The 16,454-nt window shown below is 45.0% G+C and overlaps 1 protein-coding gene across 2 annotated transcripts in view; it reads left to right on the plus strand.

Annotated features, from left to right (window-relative positions):
* TMEM263 (transmembrane protein 263) overlaps window positions 1-16,124 on the plus strand; it is a 122,468-nt gene extending 106,344 nt beyond the window's left edge. For both annotated transcript variants that reach the window (XM_085652541.1, XM_085652542.1), the window contains one exon: window positions 13,955-16,124. In XM_085652541.1, the coding sequence (XP_085508667.1) occupies window positions 13,955-14,241 (287 nt within the window). In that variant the 3' untranslated portion in view covers window positions 14,242-16,124. The remainder of the gene's footprint in view (window positions 1-13,954) is intronic.
* The last annotated feature ends 330 nt before the right edge of the window (window positions 16,125-16,454 follow it).

Consider the following 16,454-nt stretch of genomic DNA (forward strand, 5'->3'; position numbering starts at 1 on the left):
CTCGCGGAGGCTGGGTGAATCTAGCCCCTCTGGCTACAAATGGGTCTAATCTTCTTCATTCATGGATTGTATAGACTCTGTGTCTGCGTCTGAACTGTGAGGCTGGTCGCCTATTGCACCTGCGATCTGTATGGCTCTCCAGCGCTCCGTAATGATTTGTTCCAGGTTGGGGAGTGTGATCTGCGTGGTTGACTGCATTATAGCTTTGTTGTTTTAGGTTCCGGCTATTTGTCTCATCGCACCTTCTCATTGGCTCCGGGTTCTGGATGTCCTGAGGCTAGCCCTAGCTCCTCAGCCATTTACAAGCTTCTGTGGGACAATCAAAGAAGTGTGTGGATTCTTCTGCCACTACACGAAGCTAGGCTGGGAACAGGAGGGAGTAACGCATACTCTGCTCCTGGAGACGTTTCTTCACCGACTGGAAGGAGCTTCTGCGTCTTTGGACCTGTGCAGTGTAGTCCGTGAAGAACATGACGTGGGCGTTGCTTACTGTTATGCCTGGGAATTTCAGTCTCCTTCATCACAGCGTCTATCTCAGCATCTTCAGGTAGCAAATCCTGTATTCACTGTTTTGCATAGGACACTGGGTCTTGGCCATCCACATTCTCCGACATTCCCACCACTGGTACATTGTTGCGTAGTGACCGGGCTTCTGCATTCTCTTGCCTTTCCACCAGAGTCTGAATCCTGGTTGTAAGATTGAGCATTGTAGTTGTGTTTGAGCTGGTGGCGGGGCGGAGTTCTGTGATTGCCGTTTCGTGGGCGTTACCCTGTTTGCTAGCTTCCTGTGATCTGCGTGCAGTCCCTGGCCACTTTGTCAATTTTTGCTTCTAAAGAGGAGCTAGTTTGTTCCGTCGTTGCACCCAGCTTCTCCACTGAGTTCAAGACCATATCGGTTTTTGCTGAAAGCAACTGATGTTGGAGCTCTGTTTTTTGTGTTGCCCGTGCTTGTTGTGGCCCCTCTTGAGTCCGCGTGGGTGGATGTTTGCGGGTTGGTGGACCACAGTCGACCCATGGCTAGCTGTAGGGCAGAAGGCATAAGCCGATCCAGCCTGGATTCATTTTCTTGGGGCGCACACCACAGGCGTGTCAGCGATGTAGGGTTCCAACTCACAACCCATACTGTCAGTCCCAGGAGGGACAAGCAGTTCTTGTGCGTGTGGGAGGAGGCCTCTTGTTGAGTTCGTGTCTAGGCCTCCTGGTACCAGCCCCCGCACAGGTGGGGGGTGTCAGTGCACTTCATGCGCTCTGGCACAGGGCCACTGCACTTTTGCATTTGCCCGTGAAGAGGAGAGGGGGATGGCAGGCCTGATGCAGAGCCCCGCCCAATTGATGACCATCAATGTTGCCAGTGGGTCGGCACCACCAGTTGCTTCCTTGGCCATGCGTTCCCCGCAAGTTCCTGAGTTGCCTGTATTGACCAGCCAGAGGGGGGAGAAAGGAAGAGGGAGGGGGGGCGCAGTGGAGTGGACCCAACCCTGTTGTCCGTGCTCCCTTGGACCTGGGCCCGACACGGCCTGGAGTCTTATCCAGCGTTTTTCCCAACGTTCTGCCCCTCACCCCTGTATGTTGCTCCTTGGGTCTTCGTGCAGGGTCACTTTCTTATCACATATTCTTGGTATGTGATTACATTTTTATGGGTAGGACCCTAAAGTGCGATATGCACACCGCCGACATTAAATCTATCATCTCAGACCACGCACAGGTATCGTGCTCCTTTGAATGGCGAAAACACTCCCACAAACATTCACGTTGGTTTGTCCCACAGGCGCTACTGCGAGAAGGACTTGCGCGAGATGACCCCCGCAAAACCATAAAGGAATTCTTTCAACTAAATCACCCTCAAAACACAACTCCTACTAATGACTGGGATGCTTTCAAAACAGTTCTAAGGGGACATTGTATAGCAGTAAAAGCAGAATTAAACAGGCAATGGGCCGTGGAACGTCGCTCCTTAGAATCAGAGTTCCAAGCCCCCTAAAAGGCACACAAGAAGGTGCCCAGTCTAACCCTCCAGTGTAAAGTTACCGCAGCCTAGGGCAAATTAAACGCAATCTATGCAAACCGGGCCGAACTGACGTTATTCAGGCTGAAACAAACATACACACAAGGTAACGAGATGTGTACAAACCTAGCGCGACTGCTCAGAATGAAGAGAGACGAGGTTTGTCAGTGAAATACAGAACTCCATAGGCTAGAAACCGCAGAGCATCGAAAAGCGGAAGTTTTCGGGGAAATTTTATCATTTCCTATACAAGGCGGAATACACCCACACACACATTCACACAAGATATCTCGACAAATTCGATCTTCCTAAACTAACTCCCAAACAACAGGACAGGTTGGCAGAACCCATCAGTGAGGAAGAGGTTCAGCTTTCAATTGGCTCCCTAAAACATTTTAAATCCCCAGGTCCAGACCGACTGACAGCACGTTTTTACAAAGCATTTAGCTCGGACCTGACTCCACACATGACAGTATTATTTAATCACATTGCTGCAGTAGGGAAGGTCACGCCCCCAGTGAGGGAAGCACTTACAATAGTAATTCCCAAAGCTGGGAAAGACCCACAGCTGTGTAGCTCCTACCGCCCTATAGCACTTCTTAATTTGGACACCAAAATGTACTAAAAAATAATAGTGTCGCGCCTAGAAGACCAAATGCCCGAGGGATTCATTCTGACCAATCTGGGTTCATAAAGGGGCAACAGATGCACGATAACGTTAGATGAGTTCTCCACCTCATCGAAAAAACAACTAAAAGAATACCTGCAGTTCTGCATGGTCTAGAAGTGGAAAAAGCGTTTGACCGGGTCGACTGGGAATTTATATTCGCAAAGCTTTGGCTTTAGGGATGCATTCATAGATGTGATCCGAGCAAATTACGACGCCCCTAGCTCAAGAGTCCTCGTGAATGGCGCAAGTGCGAAACCATACCGATTGGAAAGGGGGACAAGCCGGGTGTCTGCTCTCTCGCCTTCTTTTCGCCCTGAGTATCGAACCCCTAGCAGCAGCGATTAGAGCCTATCAGGCGATCAAAGGGATAACCTTTGGTAGGGAAAAGCATAAAATGTCCTTGTTCGCAGTCGATCTATAACTCCCCCTCACAGGGTTCCCTGTAGACCCTCCAAAACTATGTCTCTTCGAAAAAGTAGGAGGTTTCCATATTAATCTCCCCAAATCTTTTATCTTAAATCTAACCCTCCCGGAGGGTAAGATGGGGGTACTCACTCGTTCCACACCCTTTCAATAGGCAAAGAAAAACCTCATACCTAGATATTAAATTGACACCAACTCTCCCAATTATTCCAAGCCAACTATCCACCCTTGTTACAAGCACAAACTCTAGACTTGAAGAGATGGGCCCCACTCTCTTTCCTGGTTTGGTAGAATCCACACAATAAAATTGGTAGTACTGCCTCGATTCCCCACCTATTCCAAAGTTTACCTATTGAACGTGAGGCAGAATTTCTAGATAAACTCAAAACCATCCTCAATAAGTTTATATGGCCAAATAAACCGGCGTCACTGCCTTTTATGTTTCTTCGACGACTCAGAACGGAGGGTGGTCTTGGGTTCCCGACCTTTAATCTATACTATAAGGCAGTGCAGCGAAGGGTCATTATAGAGTGCTCACGGAGGAAATAGGACAAGCACAGGCTACACATGGACACGGCAATCGCAGGTAGTCATTTGAGACTTTTTGTGGAAACCCAAAACAGACAGTCCCGCCAATGCTTATGTTAGGACTCTGACTAGAACAGTCCTAAAGGTTTGGGATGAATTGCCCACGAAATCACATTGGACATAATTTCCCTCCCCTTTTACCCTGATCCTCTATAACTCAGCGTTCCCACCAGGACTGCACCCCAGACCCTTTGATGCCTAGAGGGAAGGGGGCTGTCTGACTCTGTCACATCTATTCTATAATACAGACATTCTCACCATTGAACACTGCCAGCGAGACTTTAATTTAACAAAAGAGGAATTTTTCACTTCCCACAACTACGACACTGGGCACTGCAGCCAGAGATGAGAGAAGCTAGTACAAGATATCTCACCCCACTAGAAACCTTCATGAAGAGGGCCCAAGGTACTATGGGCATTATCTCCTCCCTATATTCTCTGCTACTACGCACAACACCCGCCCACTACCGCGACATATGGCCTTCTGGGAACGAATCCTGGGTCACGATATCTCAGACCATAAGTCAATCACTCTGGAGGGACATACACAAACATAACCATTCCCTTTATCTCAGAGAGGCACACTACAAAATATTATACGACTAGTACTTACACCGCACGAAGTTGCAAGAATGTTATCCAGACACATCAGCTCTATGCTGGAGGGGATGTGGACTATTGGGCGACTTCCTCCTATTTGGTGGGACTGGCCGAACATTCACCCGTTTTAATCATAAACCTTATCCGAAATAAATTTTGTTCTGGGCTACCCGGAGTATCCTTTTTGCTATTAGGGCACAGGACAGACTCCTTAAAGTACCATCAAAAATCAACAAGAGAGGAAGGGATCAACACGGCTAGTCCCCTCAGTAGATTATCCAGAATCAACAAAGCCAGTGTACAGTAATTCAAAACAAGGGGCACTGTAGTTAATGCAATACAGTAATCAAAAGAGCACAGAGCCACAGATTCCCTATGAACCGTTATGTTCATGGAAAGAGAGTGGGCCACTATGGAACAATACCCAGTGGGTATAAAAAGCCCTCACTCGCCAACCTGGTTGGTGACATGCTTCATCATTGGGCTTCCACTGGGACGACCGAATGTCATCCCAGTGTGCTGCGACGCCAGGTTACTGCGGAGCGGGGTTTGTTGTGTGGGGAAAGTGAATTTAAAATATCCAATTGAGTCAAAAAGAAACTTTAATGATTTTGCTTAATTGGAAAGGAGTAAAAAGGAGTGAGGGTCAAAAAAATAAAAGACCTGGTTCACTCCGTGGCGGTCAACATGTTTCTGCCTCTAAGAGTGTTAATCGGGCATTCTTCAGGACCAGAGTGGAATGTGCGGAGCCCCGGTGGTGTGAACACACTAAGGTCCACCCTACCGTGGGCTGCTATGTGAAAATCAAAAAAACACTAAATAGTGTAAACTCCGCCAGATAATGTAATTAATTATGGGGAGAGGAACGAGTTTACTCTGACAATACAAAGAGACAAACAAACAGAAAGACAAAACATAAAGAGAGATATCAATGTTTGTCGCAAAATCGTGCTCTACAAATCAGGAGTTAGGAACTGTTGTGCTCGAAGGACAAATGAGTGCCTCTAGATCTACCTCAGGTGCCAAAATGTGAGAAGCTGTGCACCTAGGTATAATCAAATATCGGTGTAGAATAACAGAACGTTATCCTGTCAAAAGTGACTAATAGTCAAATCTCGGAACGCACGTGAATGTAACGGTGACACTCAAATGCGGAGAAATAGGGCTAGGGACTGAATCAACTGCCCGCGATGCTCAGTATGCACAAATAAGGGAATGAATCTTACAGAGAGGCCAGTCCGTTAAATGCCTCATGGATCCCGGGAGGGGGGTGGGAGCAAATTGGCACACCCTGCATCAGGAAGAAATGAAAAGAAAACGGAGTTCGTGTGAATGTCACGAACGGAGGAGAAAGCGAAGGCTTGCTTACCTTGTTGGGCGAGGAGCGGATAATGGTACTTACGCCCTTGCTGCTCTACACCCGTGAAAAGCCTACACAGCCTCTTGCTGCCGGGTCCGGATGGTAGTGATCCGGGGCCGGAGGTGTGTATATAAAGGCCACTTGGCGCGTCCCTGGTCAGGCTCTCTAAGAGAGCTTCTACCTGATTGGGTAGGAAGCTCTTGCTCCTATGCTGATTGGCCAAGAGAGATCCAATCGGAGCAACGGTGAGAAAGAAGAGGTTGTTCGTTGCGCTTGGCAACGCGTAACAACGAAGGAGGAAAGAAAAGGGTTTGTACAAAACTTTAATGGCAGGTAACACTGGGAGCGCTAAACAAACCAACACAGAGCACACGTGGAGTGTGCATCGGAGCCTGGAGGAATTACCCGGTCCCAAATGGGTGGATGAAGAGTATCGAGTGTACGGTACTGCTCGAAGGGACTATGAGGCAGACTCGCGCACTTGGTCAAGGAGACCTTGCCTGTCTGAGGTTAGGGCATGGATAGACGAATGTGTCAACATGGCTGGGAAAATGACAAAATTCGGACATCGCTGCCGGGGTGGCAGGAGTTCCTAATGTACACAAAATTTATCGTTCTAGCAGGAAAGATGAAATACACCAAACGACTAATTAGTCAGAATAGTAGTGGTATCAGGGGTTTCTAATGAAAATAGTGATCATCATATAGGCTGAGAGTGTTCAAAGGATATTGGCCCAAGGGACATTATCATTCAACCCATGGAGGTTAGTCCCCAAACGGTAGACCCATCTCTGCTCCCTTTCAAAAAGTACTTTAGGGATGTTTCTACCACTTGAGATCTCTTCTATGACCGTCCACTTAAGGTCGTTGGTTGTGTGGTTGACGGATAGAAAGTGTTCACTCATTTTGGTAGTTGCGCGTTTGCACCTGACGTTACTCCGGTGTTCGCATATCCGGAGTCTGACCTTCCTCGTCGTCATCCCTACGTATCGTAAACCGCAGGGGCATGTAATGAGGTAAACCACATTCGGAGTGTTACAATTCGTGTGGCCTCTTTGGGTCCAGATCTTGTTAGGTTCAAGGTTGAGGGTTTTGGTATGTGAGGTCAGATGGCATACACTGCAGTCAGAACAAGGAAAATGCCCAGTGATCTTGGGGAGGCCCCAAGCTTCCGTTATAGATCTTTGTGGGGTCTCTCGTGGCATCAGTGGTCGTGTATGTACCAGATTGTTGCGGAGGCTTTGTGCGCGTTTGAATGAAAAGAGCGGTTTTTCCCAGTTGCGATTAGCGCTGTTGATTATACCCCAATGTTTATTGATAGTTTTTTTCAGTTTGTTTGAAAGGGTACAATAGGTGGTGACACAAGTAAGTGGGATAGACGCAGTATCCTTTGGGTAGTCAGTTAAGAGTACATCCCTTGGTTGATTCCTCGCACGTTTGTAACTTCTGGAGAGGAGGGGGAAGGGGTACCCTCTCGTTTTCAGTTTGGTTGTTAAATCATGAGATTGGCTCTTGAAATCGCTCAGGGTGGTGCAATTTCGTCGTAGGCGGAGGTATTGTCCGTAGGGTAAATTTTCCCTCAGGGTGCGTGGGTGGAAACTGGTAAACTCGAGGAGATTGTTCCTCGAGGTTGGCTTGTAATAGGTCCTGGTTTGAAAGGACCCTCGTATCTTAGTTATCACCACATCAAGAAATACAACCTCAGATTCGTCAAATGTATGTGTGAAATTCAGGTGCGGGTTCAGAGTGTTGATCCATGTGAGGAAAGACTGGAGGGTGTTGTTATTACCTTGCCAGATCAGAAGCACATCGTCTATATATCGCTTCCATAAGGCTATGGAAGAGCGATATGGGTTAGAGGTCGAGAGGATGAACTTCTGTTCAAAAGCATAGACGTACAGTCCAGCTACACTGGGAGCAAAGGTACTCCCCATGGAAGTACCTGTGGTTTGGAGATATAATTGTCCCTGGAACTCAAAGAAGTTTCTCTTCAAGGCCAAGGAAGCACATTGAATCACGAACTCTTTAGTGGTTCTGTATTCCCAGGGAGTGGAATCAAGTGATTCTTCCAGGACCCTGATGGTTTCGTCCTGGGGAATGCTCGTATACAAGCTTTCTATGTCCAATGTTGCCAGTATAGTGTGTTCTGAGCACGTGGTGTTACTGAGTAGTTTTAGAAGGTCCTTAGTATCCTTGAGGTAGGTGGTAGATTTTTGGACCAAGGGTTTCAGGAAGTGGTCACAGGGTTGAAGCGCGTTTCCTTACTGAAGGCCCGGGTAAGATCCCTTATTTCTACACACTTCCCAAGATCCATAAAGAGAGAGTCCCCCCACCTGGACGCCCCATAGTCTCGGGGATTGACTCTCTCTTGGAACCCCTATCCCGGTTCTGTGACCACTTCCTGAAACCCTTGGTCCAAAAATCTACCACCTACCTCAAGGATACTAAGGACCTTCTAAAACTACTCAGTAACACCACGTGCTCAGAACACACTATACTGGCAACATTGGACATAGAAAGCTTGTATACGAGCATTCCCCAGGACGAAACCATCAGGGTCCTGGAAGAATCACTTGATTCCACTCCCTGGGAATACAGAACCACTAAAGAGTTTGTGATTCAATGTGCTTCCTTGGCCTTGAAGAGAAACTTCTTTGAGTTCCAGGGACAATTATATCTCCAAACCACAGGTACTTCCATGGGGAGTACCTTTGCTCCCAGTGTAGCTGGACTGTACGTCTATGCTTTTGAACAGAAGTTCATCCTCTCGACCTCTAACCCATATCGCTCTTCCATAGCCTTATGGAAGCGATATATAGACGATGTGCTTCTGATCTGGCAAGGTAATAACACCCTCCAGTCTTTCCTCACATGGATCAACACTCTGAACCCGCACCTGAATTTCACACATACATTTGACGAATCTGAGGTTGTATTTCTTGATGTGGTGATAACTAAGATACGAGGGTCCTTTCAAACCAGGACCTATTACAAGCCAACCTCGAGGAACAATCTCCTCGAGTTTACCAGTTTCCACCCACGCACCCTGAGGGAAAATTTACCCTACGGACAATACCTCCGCCTACGACGAAATTGCACCACCCTGAGCGATTTCAAGAGCCAATCTCATGATTTAACAACCAAACTGAAAACGAGAGGGTACCCCTCCCCCCTCCTCTCCAGAAGTTACAAACGTGCGAGGAATCAACCAAGGGATGTACTCTTAACTGACTACCCAAAGGATACTGCGTCTATCCCACTTACTTGTGTCACCACCTATTGTACCCTTTCAAACAAACTGAAAAAAACTATCAATAAACATTGGGGTATAATCAACAGCGCTAATCGCAACTGGGAAAAACCGCTCTTTTCATTCAAACGCGCACAAAGCCTCCGCAACAATCTGGTACATACACGACCACTGATGCCACGAGAGACCCCACAAAGATCTATAACGGAAGCTTGGGGCCTCCCCAAGATCACTGGGCATTTTCCTTGTTCTGACTGCAGTGTATGCCATCTGACCTCACATACCAAAACCCTCAACCTTGAACCTAACAAGATCTGGACCCAAAGAGGCCACACGAATTGTAACACTCCGAATGTGGTTTACCTCATTACATGCCCCTGCGGTTTACGATACGTAGGGATGACGACGAGGAAGGTCAGACTCCGGATATGCGAACACCGGAGTAACGTCAGGTGCAAACGCGCAACTACCAAAATGAGTGAACACTTTCTATCCGTCAACCACACAACCAACGACCTTAAGTGGACGGTCATAGAAGAGATCTCAAGTGGTAGAAACATCCCTAAAGTACTTTTTGAAAGGGAGCAGAGATGGGTCTACCGTTTGGGGACTAACCTCCATGGGTTGAATGATAATGTCCCTTGGGCCAATATCCTTTGAACACTCTCAGCCTATATGATGATCACTATTTTCATTAGAAACCCCTGATACCACTACTATTCTGACTCTAATTAGTCGTTTGGTGTATTTCATCTTTCCTGCTATAACGATAAATTTTGTGTACATTAGGAACTCCTGCCACCCCGGCAGCGATGTCCGAATTTTGTCATTTTCCCAGCCATGTTGACACGTTCGTCTATCCATGCCCTAACCTCAGACAGGCAAGGTCTCCTTGACCAAGTGCGCGAGTCTGCCTCATAGTCCCTTCGAGCAGTACAGTACACTCGATACTCTTCATCCACCCATTTGGGACCGGGTAATTCCTCCAGGCTCCGATGCACACTCCACGTGTGCTCTGTGTTGGTTTGTTTAGCGCTCCCAGTGTTACCTGCCATTAAAGTTTTGTACAAACCCTTTTCTTTCCTCCTTCGTTGTTACGCGTTGCCAAGCGCAACGAACAACCTCTTCTTTCTCACCGTTGCTCCGATTGGATCTCTCTTGGCCAATCAGCATAGGAGCAAGAGCTTCCTACCCAATCAGGTAGAAGCTCTCTTAGAGAGCCTGACCAGGGACGCGCCGAGTGGCCTTTATATACACACCTCCGGCCCCGGATCACTACCATCCGGACCCGGATCACTACCATCCGGACCCGGCAGCAAGAGGCTGTGTAGGCTTTTCACGGGTGTAGAGCAGCAAGGGCGTAAGTACCATTATCCGCTCCTCGCCCAACAAGGTAAGCGAGCCTTCGCTTTCTCCTCCGTTCGTGACATTCACACGAACTCCGTTTTCTTTTCATTTCTTCCTGATGCAGGGTGTGCCAATTTGCTCCCACCCGCCTCCCGGGATCCATGAGGCATTTAACGGACTGGCCTCTCTGTAAGATTCATTCCCTTATTTGTGCATACTGAGCATCGCGGGCAGTTGATTCAGTCCCTAGCCCTATGTCTCCGCATTTGAGTGTCACCGTTACATTTCACGTGCGTTCCGAGATTTGACTATTAGTCACTTTTGACAGGATAACGTTCTGTTATTCTACACCGATATTTGATTATACCTAGGTGCACAGCTTCTCACATTTTGGCACCTGAGGTAGATCTAGAGGCACTCATTTGTCCTTCGAGCACAACAGTTCCTAACTCCTGATTTGTAGAGCACGATTTTGCGACAAACATTGATATCTCTCTTTATGTTTTGTCTTTGTTTGTTTGTCTCTTTGTATTGTCAGAGTAAACTCGTTCCTCTCCCCATAATTAATTACATTATCTGGCGGAGTTTACACTATTTAGTGTTTTTTTGATTTTCACATAGCAGCCCACGGTAGGGTGGACCTTAGTGTGTTCACACCACCGGGGCTCCGCACATCCCACTCTGGTCCTGAAGAATGCCCGATTAACACTCTTAGAGGCAGAAACATGTTGACCGCCACGGAGTGAACCAGGTCTTTTATTTTTTTGACCCTCACTCCTTTTTACTCCTTTCCAATTAAGCAAAATCATTAAAGTTTCTTTTTGACTCAATTGGATATTTTAAATTCACTTTCCCCACACAACAAACCCCGCTCCGCAGTAACCTGGCGTCGCAGCACACTGGGATGACATTCGGTCGTCCCAGTGGAAGCCCAATGATGAAGCATGTCACCAACCAGGTTGGCGAGTGAGGGCTTTTTATACCCACTGGGTATTGTTCCATAGTGGCCCACTCTCTTTCCATGAACATAACGGTTCATAGGGAATCTGTGGCTCTGTCCTTAAAGTACCAGACAAAGGCGGATAAAGGTTTTATGTGGTTATGTCTGGGTAGGTAAAATGGATGTGTCGGTAGCCTGGACGAAGCCTGGGGCACCGTCCATCACCCAGTATCACACCCGTCTCTGGCTAGCACTCGCTATGGAGCGGTTGAGTGACATCTTTGGGTATGACTTTAAAAACTTTTAATATACCGGGGGGGGGGGCCTAGCCTGTTATCTCACGAGGGGCCTACCGCTGTTGGCATGACCGTTTAGGACAAGGGCACTACACCTTTTGTAAATCTAACTGTTTTCCACCGAAACAAATGAGATGTCTGGAACTTGCCTCTGTCCTCAAGTTGCGCCCCAAGTGCGCACACCTATAGTTAACACTAGTCAGCCTCCGATATTCTGACTGAGTACCTCACCCTGTTATTTACTATTTTCTTTGCACCTATTTAGTTTAATGTTGGGAATGGAGGGAGGGAGGCGTTTTTATTTTTTCCATGCCTGTTTAAAGTAGCATCAGTAAGGGATTTGTGGACCATGACCAGTGTCACTTAGTATGAAACTGTATCAGGAAAAAGCATCCCACTATGTGTTGCTGGGTCACAGGTGCTGCCGGTCCGATATAGAAGTTGTGCAAATTGCAATAAAAAATGTTGTCAACAAAAAAATTGTATGTTTGTGTTGCTCATGTAACGTATGTTCTGTGCTGCAAATACATACATCATGCTCTCACAGTGAACTCGGAGCGCGAGACGCCAGGGAATCCAAAGGAATTCAACCTCGATATTGCCGGGTAAATACAGACATTGGCACTGACCTGGTCTGTTTGATATAAGATGTGTGCAGCTTTGTAGGCATAAGACGCCATCTTCGTTCTCTGAGCGCGTGACGCAGTAGATCGGTTGGGAGCAGGCGTGCCCCTGATACTTCAATTTGAAAGACTATGCTTTTGAATTGTTGAGACACCAGGCTCTCCAGAGGAAGATATCTTCACCTCTAACTTTTTTAAAGTCATGGTTAGCCCGGCGGGCTCTGGATCATTTAAATCCTGCGCTTGACTGTGAAGGTTGTAAGCTGTCAAATGAATTGAACTTCATCAGTCTCTGTAAAAGGCCATACACGACTGTTAGTCCTGTTGAAGACCCTACCGTGAGGTCAGTGATACACACGCTTTTAGGGGTCGAAACGTCGTTCATAATTAAGCGTTGTTGCCCAACCAGACCCATAGAATAAAGGAGTTCTTGCTAGGGTTTCTGTTACACTTTATACAATGCTATGAAATGAAAAATTGATGTTCCATGTACGGTTTTCTGTGTAAACTTTAGATTGTTGAATTGTGTACAGTCACTGTGTATCCACTTTTATGTCACAATTGTACATAATCACCTATGTTTGTTGTGTAGGTTCGATATGGGTCCTTTTATGTCATTATCTAAAAATAAATGTTTTTTTTTCAAATATATTAACGTCTTTCAAGTTGATTCTTTTTGTTTACATTACCAGTGTTATGCGTAACTAAATCATTGTTGGTAGTCCCACCCTTGGGGGATATAAAATGAAAAGTATTGATGTGGCAGAACTACTGTTCGCATAACGCATGTACATACAGCACAGGCTCCCAGATGCACATACATCCCATTCATACGCTCACATGTTCATACATTCCCAAAGACAATGCTCTTACTAACTCACATTGCAGCCCTGTCACTGTGCCTCTAACCAAAGTATTTTGTTAAAATATTATTTGGCTCTATGGACAAAAGGCTTCAAGTCAATGAAACTGGGTGTGGGGGTGTCTGGTAAAAATGCGGGAGTTGTTTAGCCTTCAGTAGCTCACAAAGATTTTCACTGAACTGAACCGAAAATAGCTCTCATTACAGAAAAGGTTGGAGACCCCTGATCTAGATGTTTCACTGCTATCGCCTGAAGGGAAACATTAGTATGTCCAGGCTTTTCCCAAAAGCACTAAATACCAATTTGTAGTTTCCACTGAGGGGATGTTGTCCATGGTGCTTTCTTTGCTGTAACATGAATTGTTTGTATAAGGGATCTGAAAGTAAATATTTAGTGTTACCCCTGTAGAAAGTATTGTGCTTGTGCGATGTCAGTAAAACATGAGAATAACTGAATATTAGCTAATTTGAGAGTCTTTGTATTGATTTGATGCATAGCTCCTTTGTGACGAATAAAGAATATTTCTAACCATTCAGATTTTTTCGTAACTGCTCACTGTCGCTGCATTCCACCCACGTTTGAATCTCAGTCCATTCTCTGATATTAAGCATGTGTACTTTTATACATTGTTCACGTACTTCACCTAGTTACCCAGTGTTTGTATTCCTATTGTTTATAGAGTAATTTGCCCTTTTTAATGTAGCGGTAGCCTTGTCTTGACTATTTATATTGAAAGCAACAAATATGTATTTCTGGTATACAAAATGAAGATGTTCTTCACAAGCCAGACAAAGTTTACCTTGTTCGACCCAGAAACACTTCAACCTTAATTTTAGCATTCTTTGACAAACCTTTTGGTTTACTTAGCATGATGTTTGGTTTTGTGTTTTTAAGAGCAGCTTTTTCACAGTATGTCAGGTGAATGCGTTGTCTGTCCTTTAAAGACTGGTCTTAACCTACATTGACTGGAGCTTTCTTTTATTCGTCAGGTACCATGAAAGATCATCCACAGCCGCAGCCTGGAATGTTTTCTCGAGTAACTGGTGGAATCTTCAGCGTTACCAAAGGGGCAGTGGGTGCTACCATTGGCGGTGTAGCCTGGATTGGAGGAAAAAGCTATGAGGTGACCAAGACTGCTGTTACAGCAGTGCCTTCGATGGGAGTGAGCCTTGTTAAAGGAAGTGTTTCTGCAGTTGCTGGTGGCATGTCGGCTGTTGGATCCGCTGTTTCAAGTAAAGTTCCTTTAACAGGAAAAAAGAAAGACAAGTCTGACTGAAAGCTTGTCGGACATATTTGACCTGTTAACAGTCGTACTTGTGGCTTTTAATCTGCAAAGATTAGGACTAGAACAAAGCCACACGTTTTAAGACCTGTTTCTCGGAAGCCTTGTTCAAGCTGTTGAGTAATTTTCTTTCTCCATACAAGCACAGGAGAGGCTAATGAGTTAATTCGTATGAAGGTACAGTTAATGTCAGTTCAGACTTTAAGTGCAGGTGAAATGTTTTGTTGCAACTCATTTGGTGAAGAATCAGGACTTGAACTACAATGCACAGTAAATGTTCATCTGCAGTCCTTCAAGAATTACTCTGACCTTCCGAGTCTTTATCCTTGTTCTTCTTTGCAGTAGTACCATGTATATGATGATGTCCAAACTACAATCCTCCATGACTTCTGTCACCATTTGCAAAGGGAAAATCTATGCAATTGTATCATGTGGGTCGTCGTTTTAAGTGTTTCCTTGGCTGTATGATGTGTTAAATTTTATTTTGTCTACAGACTGAAAAATCCTGTTTCGCCGAAATAATAATTTTTGCTCAGTTTCACTACATCGTTCTTCTGTTATGGGCCATCAGTTATAGTTGCAGAATCTTTTTAATCATGGATGCCTTAAATGTGTTACTTTTTTGAGTGATGCTAAGAAATGTGCTGTACCTATGTCCAAAATTTCAATGTAGTCCTTTAAATAAATGTAAGACTTATTTTTGCTGTATACCGAAGTACGAGAGTGTTGTTAATTTTTCTGTCTCGAGCAGCAATCTAGTAAAATACTGGACAGGTGAGTGTGCTTTCCCCTGCAAATGTGACAGTTCTCATGATCACCTGTAATACTTCATCGGGAATTAGGCCTGTACCTACTGGAGTATTTTTCCCCTGCAACCACGTATTTTTTACGACTGGCAATAACCGTAATTCCTGAGTGTATTTTAATACTAAGATTATGCTTCTATGGGAGATCTTCCTCAAATATACCAAGTAGAATACCACAAATGTCATTAGTTTTCTTGTATATCAAACATTACCATAGGGTTACTTGCATCATTTAGGTTCCTTATAGTATTTGTATCCTTCCCAATTGAAGCAGCACATCTTATTTTTTAGTAAGTTGTCTTTTTGGATTATCATAAACGAGTACATTATTGAGATCTTTACAGTTCACATCGGAAAGGTGTAGTGTGATGCTGAACATTGTAAGTTAACTCAGCAGACATAATTCTAGTTTTCATGTCCCTTTGAAAGCTCAGTTCATTGATGTGTATCAAAGTGTGCATGAAGAGCAAGCGGGCAGTTATTAGTGAAGAGAGGCGGTTGAGGGCAGAGGATTGCTTCTTTTACTACTTTTGCAGATTTGCAGCATCAGACTTTTCTTGTGGGCATGTAGTCGGTAAGTAGTTGCTCTGGTATGGTAACCCCTTTTGTCCTTAAGCATATGTTGCTGAAGTGTGTGCAAAACCCTCCTACTGTTTACGTTGAATTAGAATACGCATTGGGGATGCATATGCAGTTGTGTTGGTCACTAATACAAGACTTATAACGTAGCATTGACGACATAAGCTTTTCAACTTGTATACACATCCATGTCACTAAAATAAGTGCTTATGTTTGACTGTTGTGATGGAACACCTAGTTATGGGCTCCTATTTTAGGCTCATTTCAATGTATTTTTTTTTCTTTTTTTTCACTTTGTGCACACATACAATGTTCTTTTTTTCAGTATTTAAAATCTTTTTTTCTTGATAGAAAACATGTGTATTTGATACTGCTATGTGAGCTCAGAAGATTACTGTATATATTTTTAGTCTCGTCCAATTTGACAGGCATACCAAAGCATTACCAATATCAGTCTGTAATTATCAATAAATTCTCTCCTGCCTCCCCAAATTGTCGATATTGTGGTGTTTTCAGTTCTGCGCCTCTGTTTGCTTCACCTTTTGAGCTCAAAATACATTTTATAGCGGCAATTTTGGAAAATTAACATTTCAGGTGTATGTATTCCATTTTGACTTACCCTTGCATGCTGTAGCCCTGAATACATGGTGCAAGTACCTAACCTAACAGAGCAATGCAATCCGCTCCCTCCTGATTGGGTTCACTAAATCATTAAGCAGTAAAAACCCTAGTTGTATTCATGGCGTCCTTATTGAGTTTGTGAAGTGCCTTGTGGTTGGATAAAACATTGACCAACATTTTCCAAAATGCCTCACAAACACT

The sequence above is a fragment of the Triturus cristatus genome, chromosome 4_1, assembly GCF_964204655.1.
Source record: "Triturus cristatus chromosome 4_1, aTriCri1.1, whole genome shotgun sequence".
NCBI classification, from domain to species: domain Eukaryota; kingdom Metazoa; phylum Chordata; class Amphibia; order Caudata; family Salamandridae; genus Triturus; species Triturus cristatus.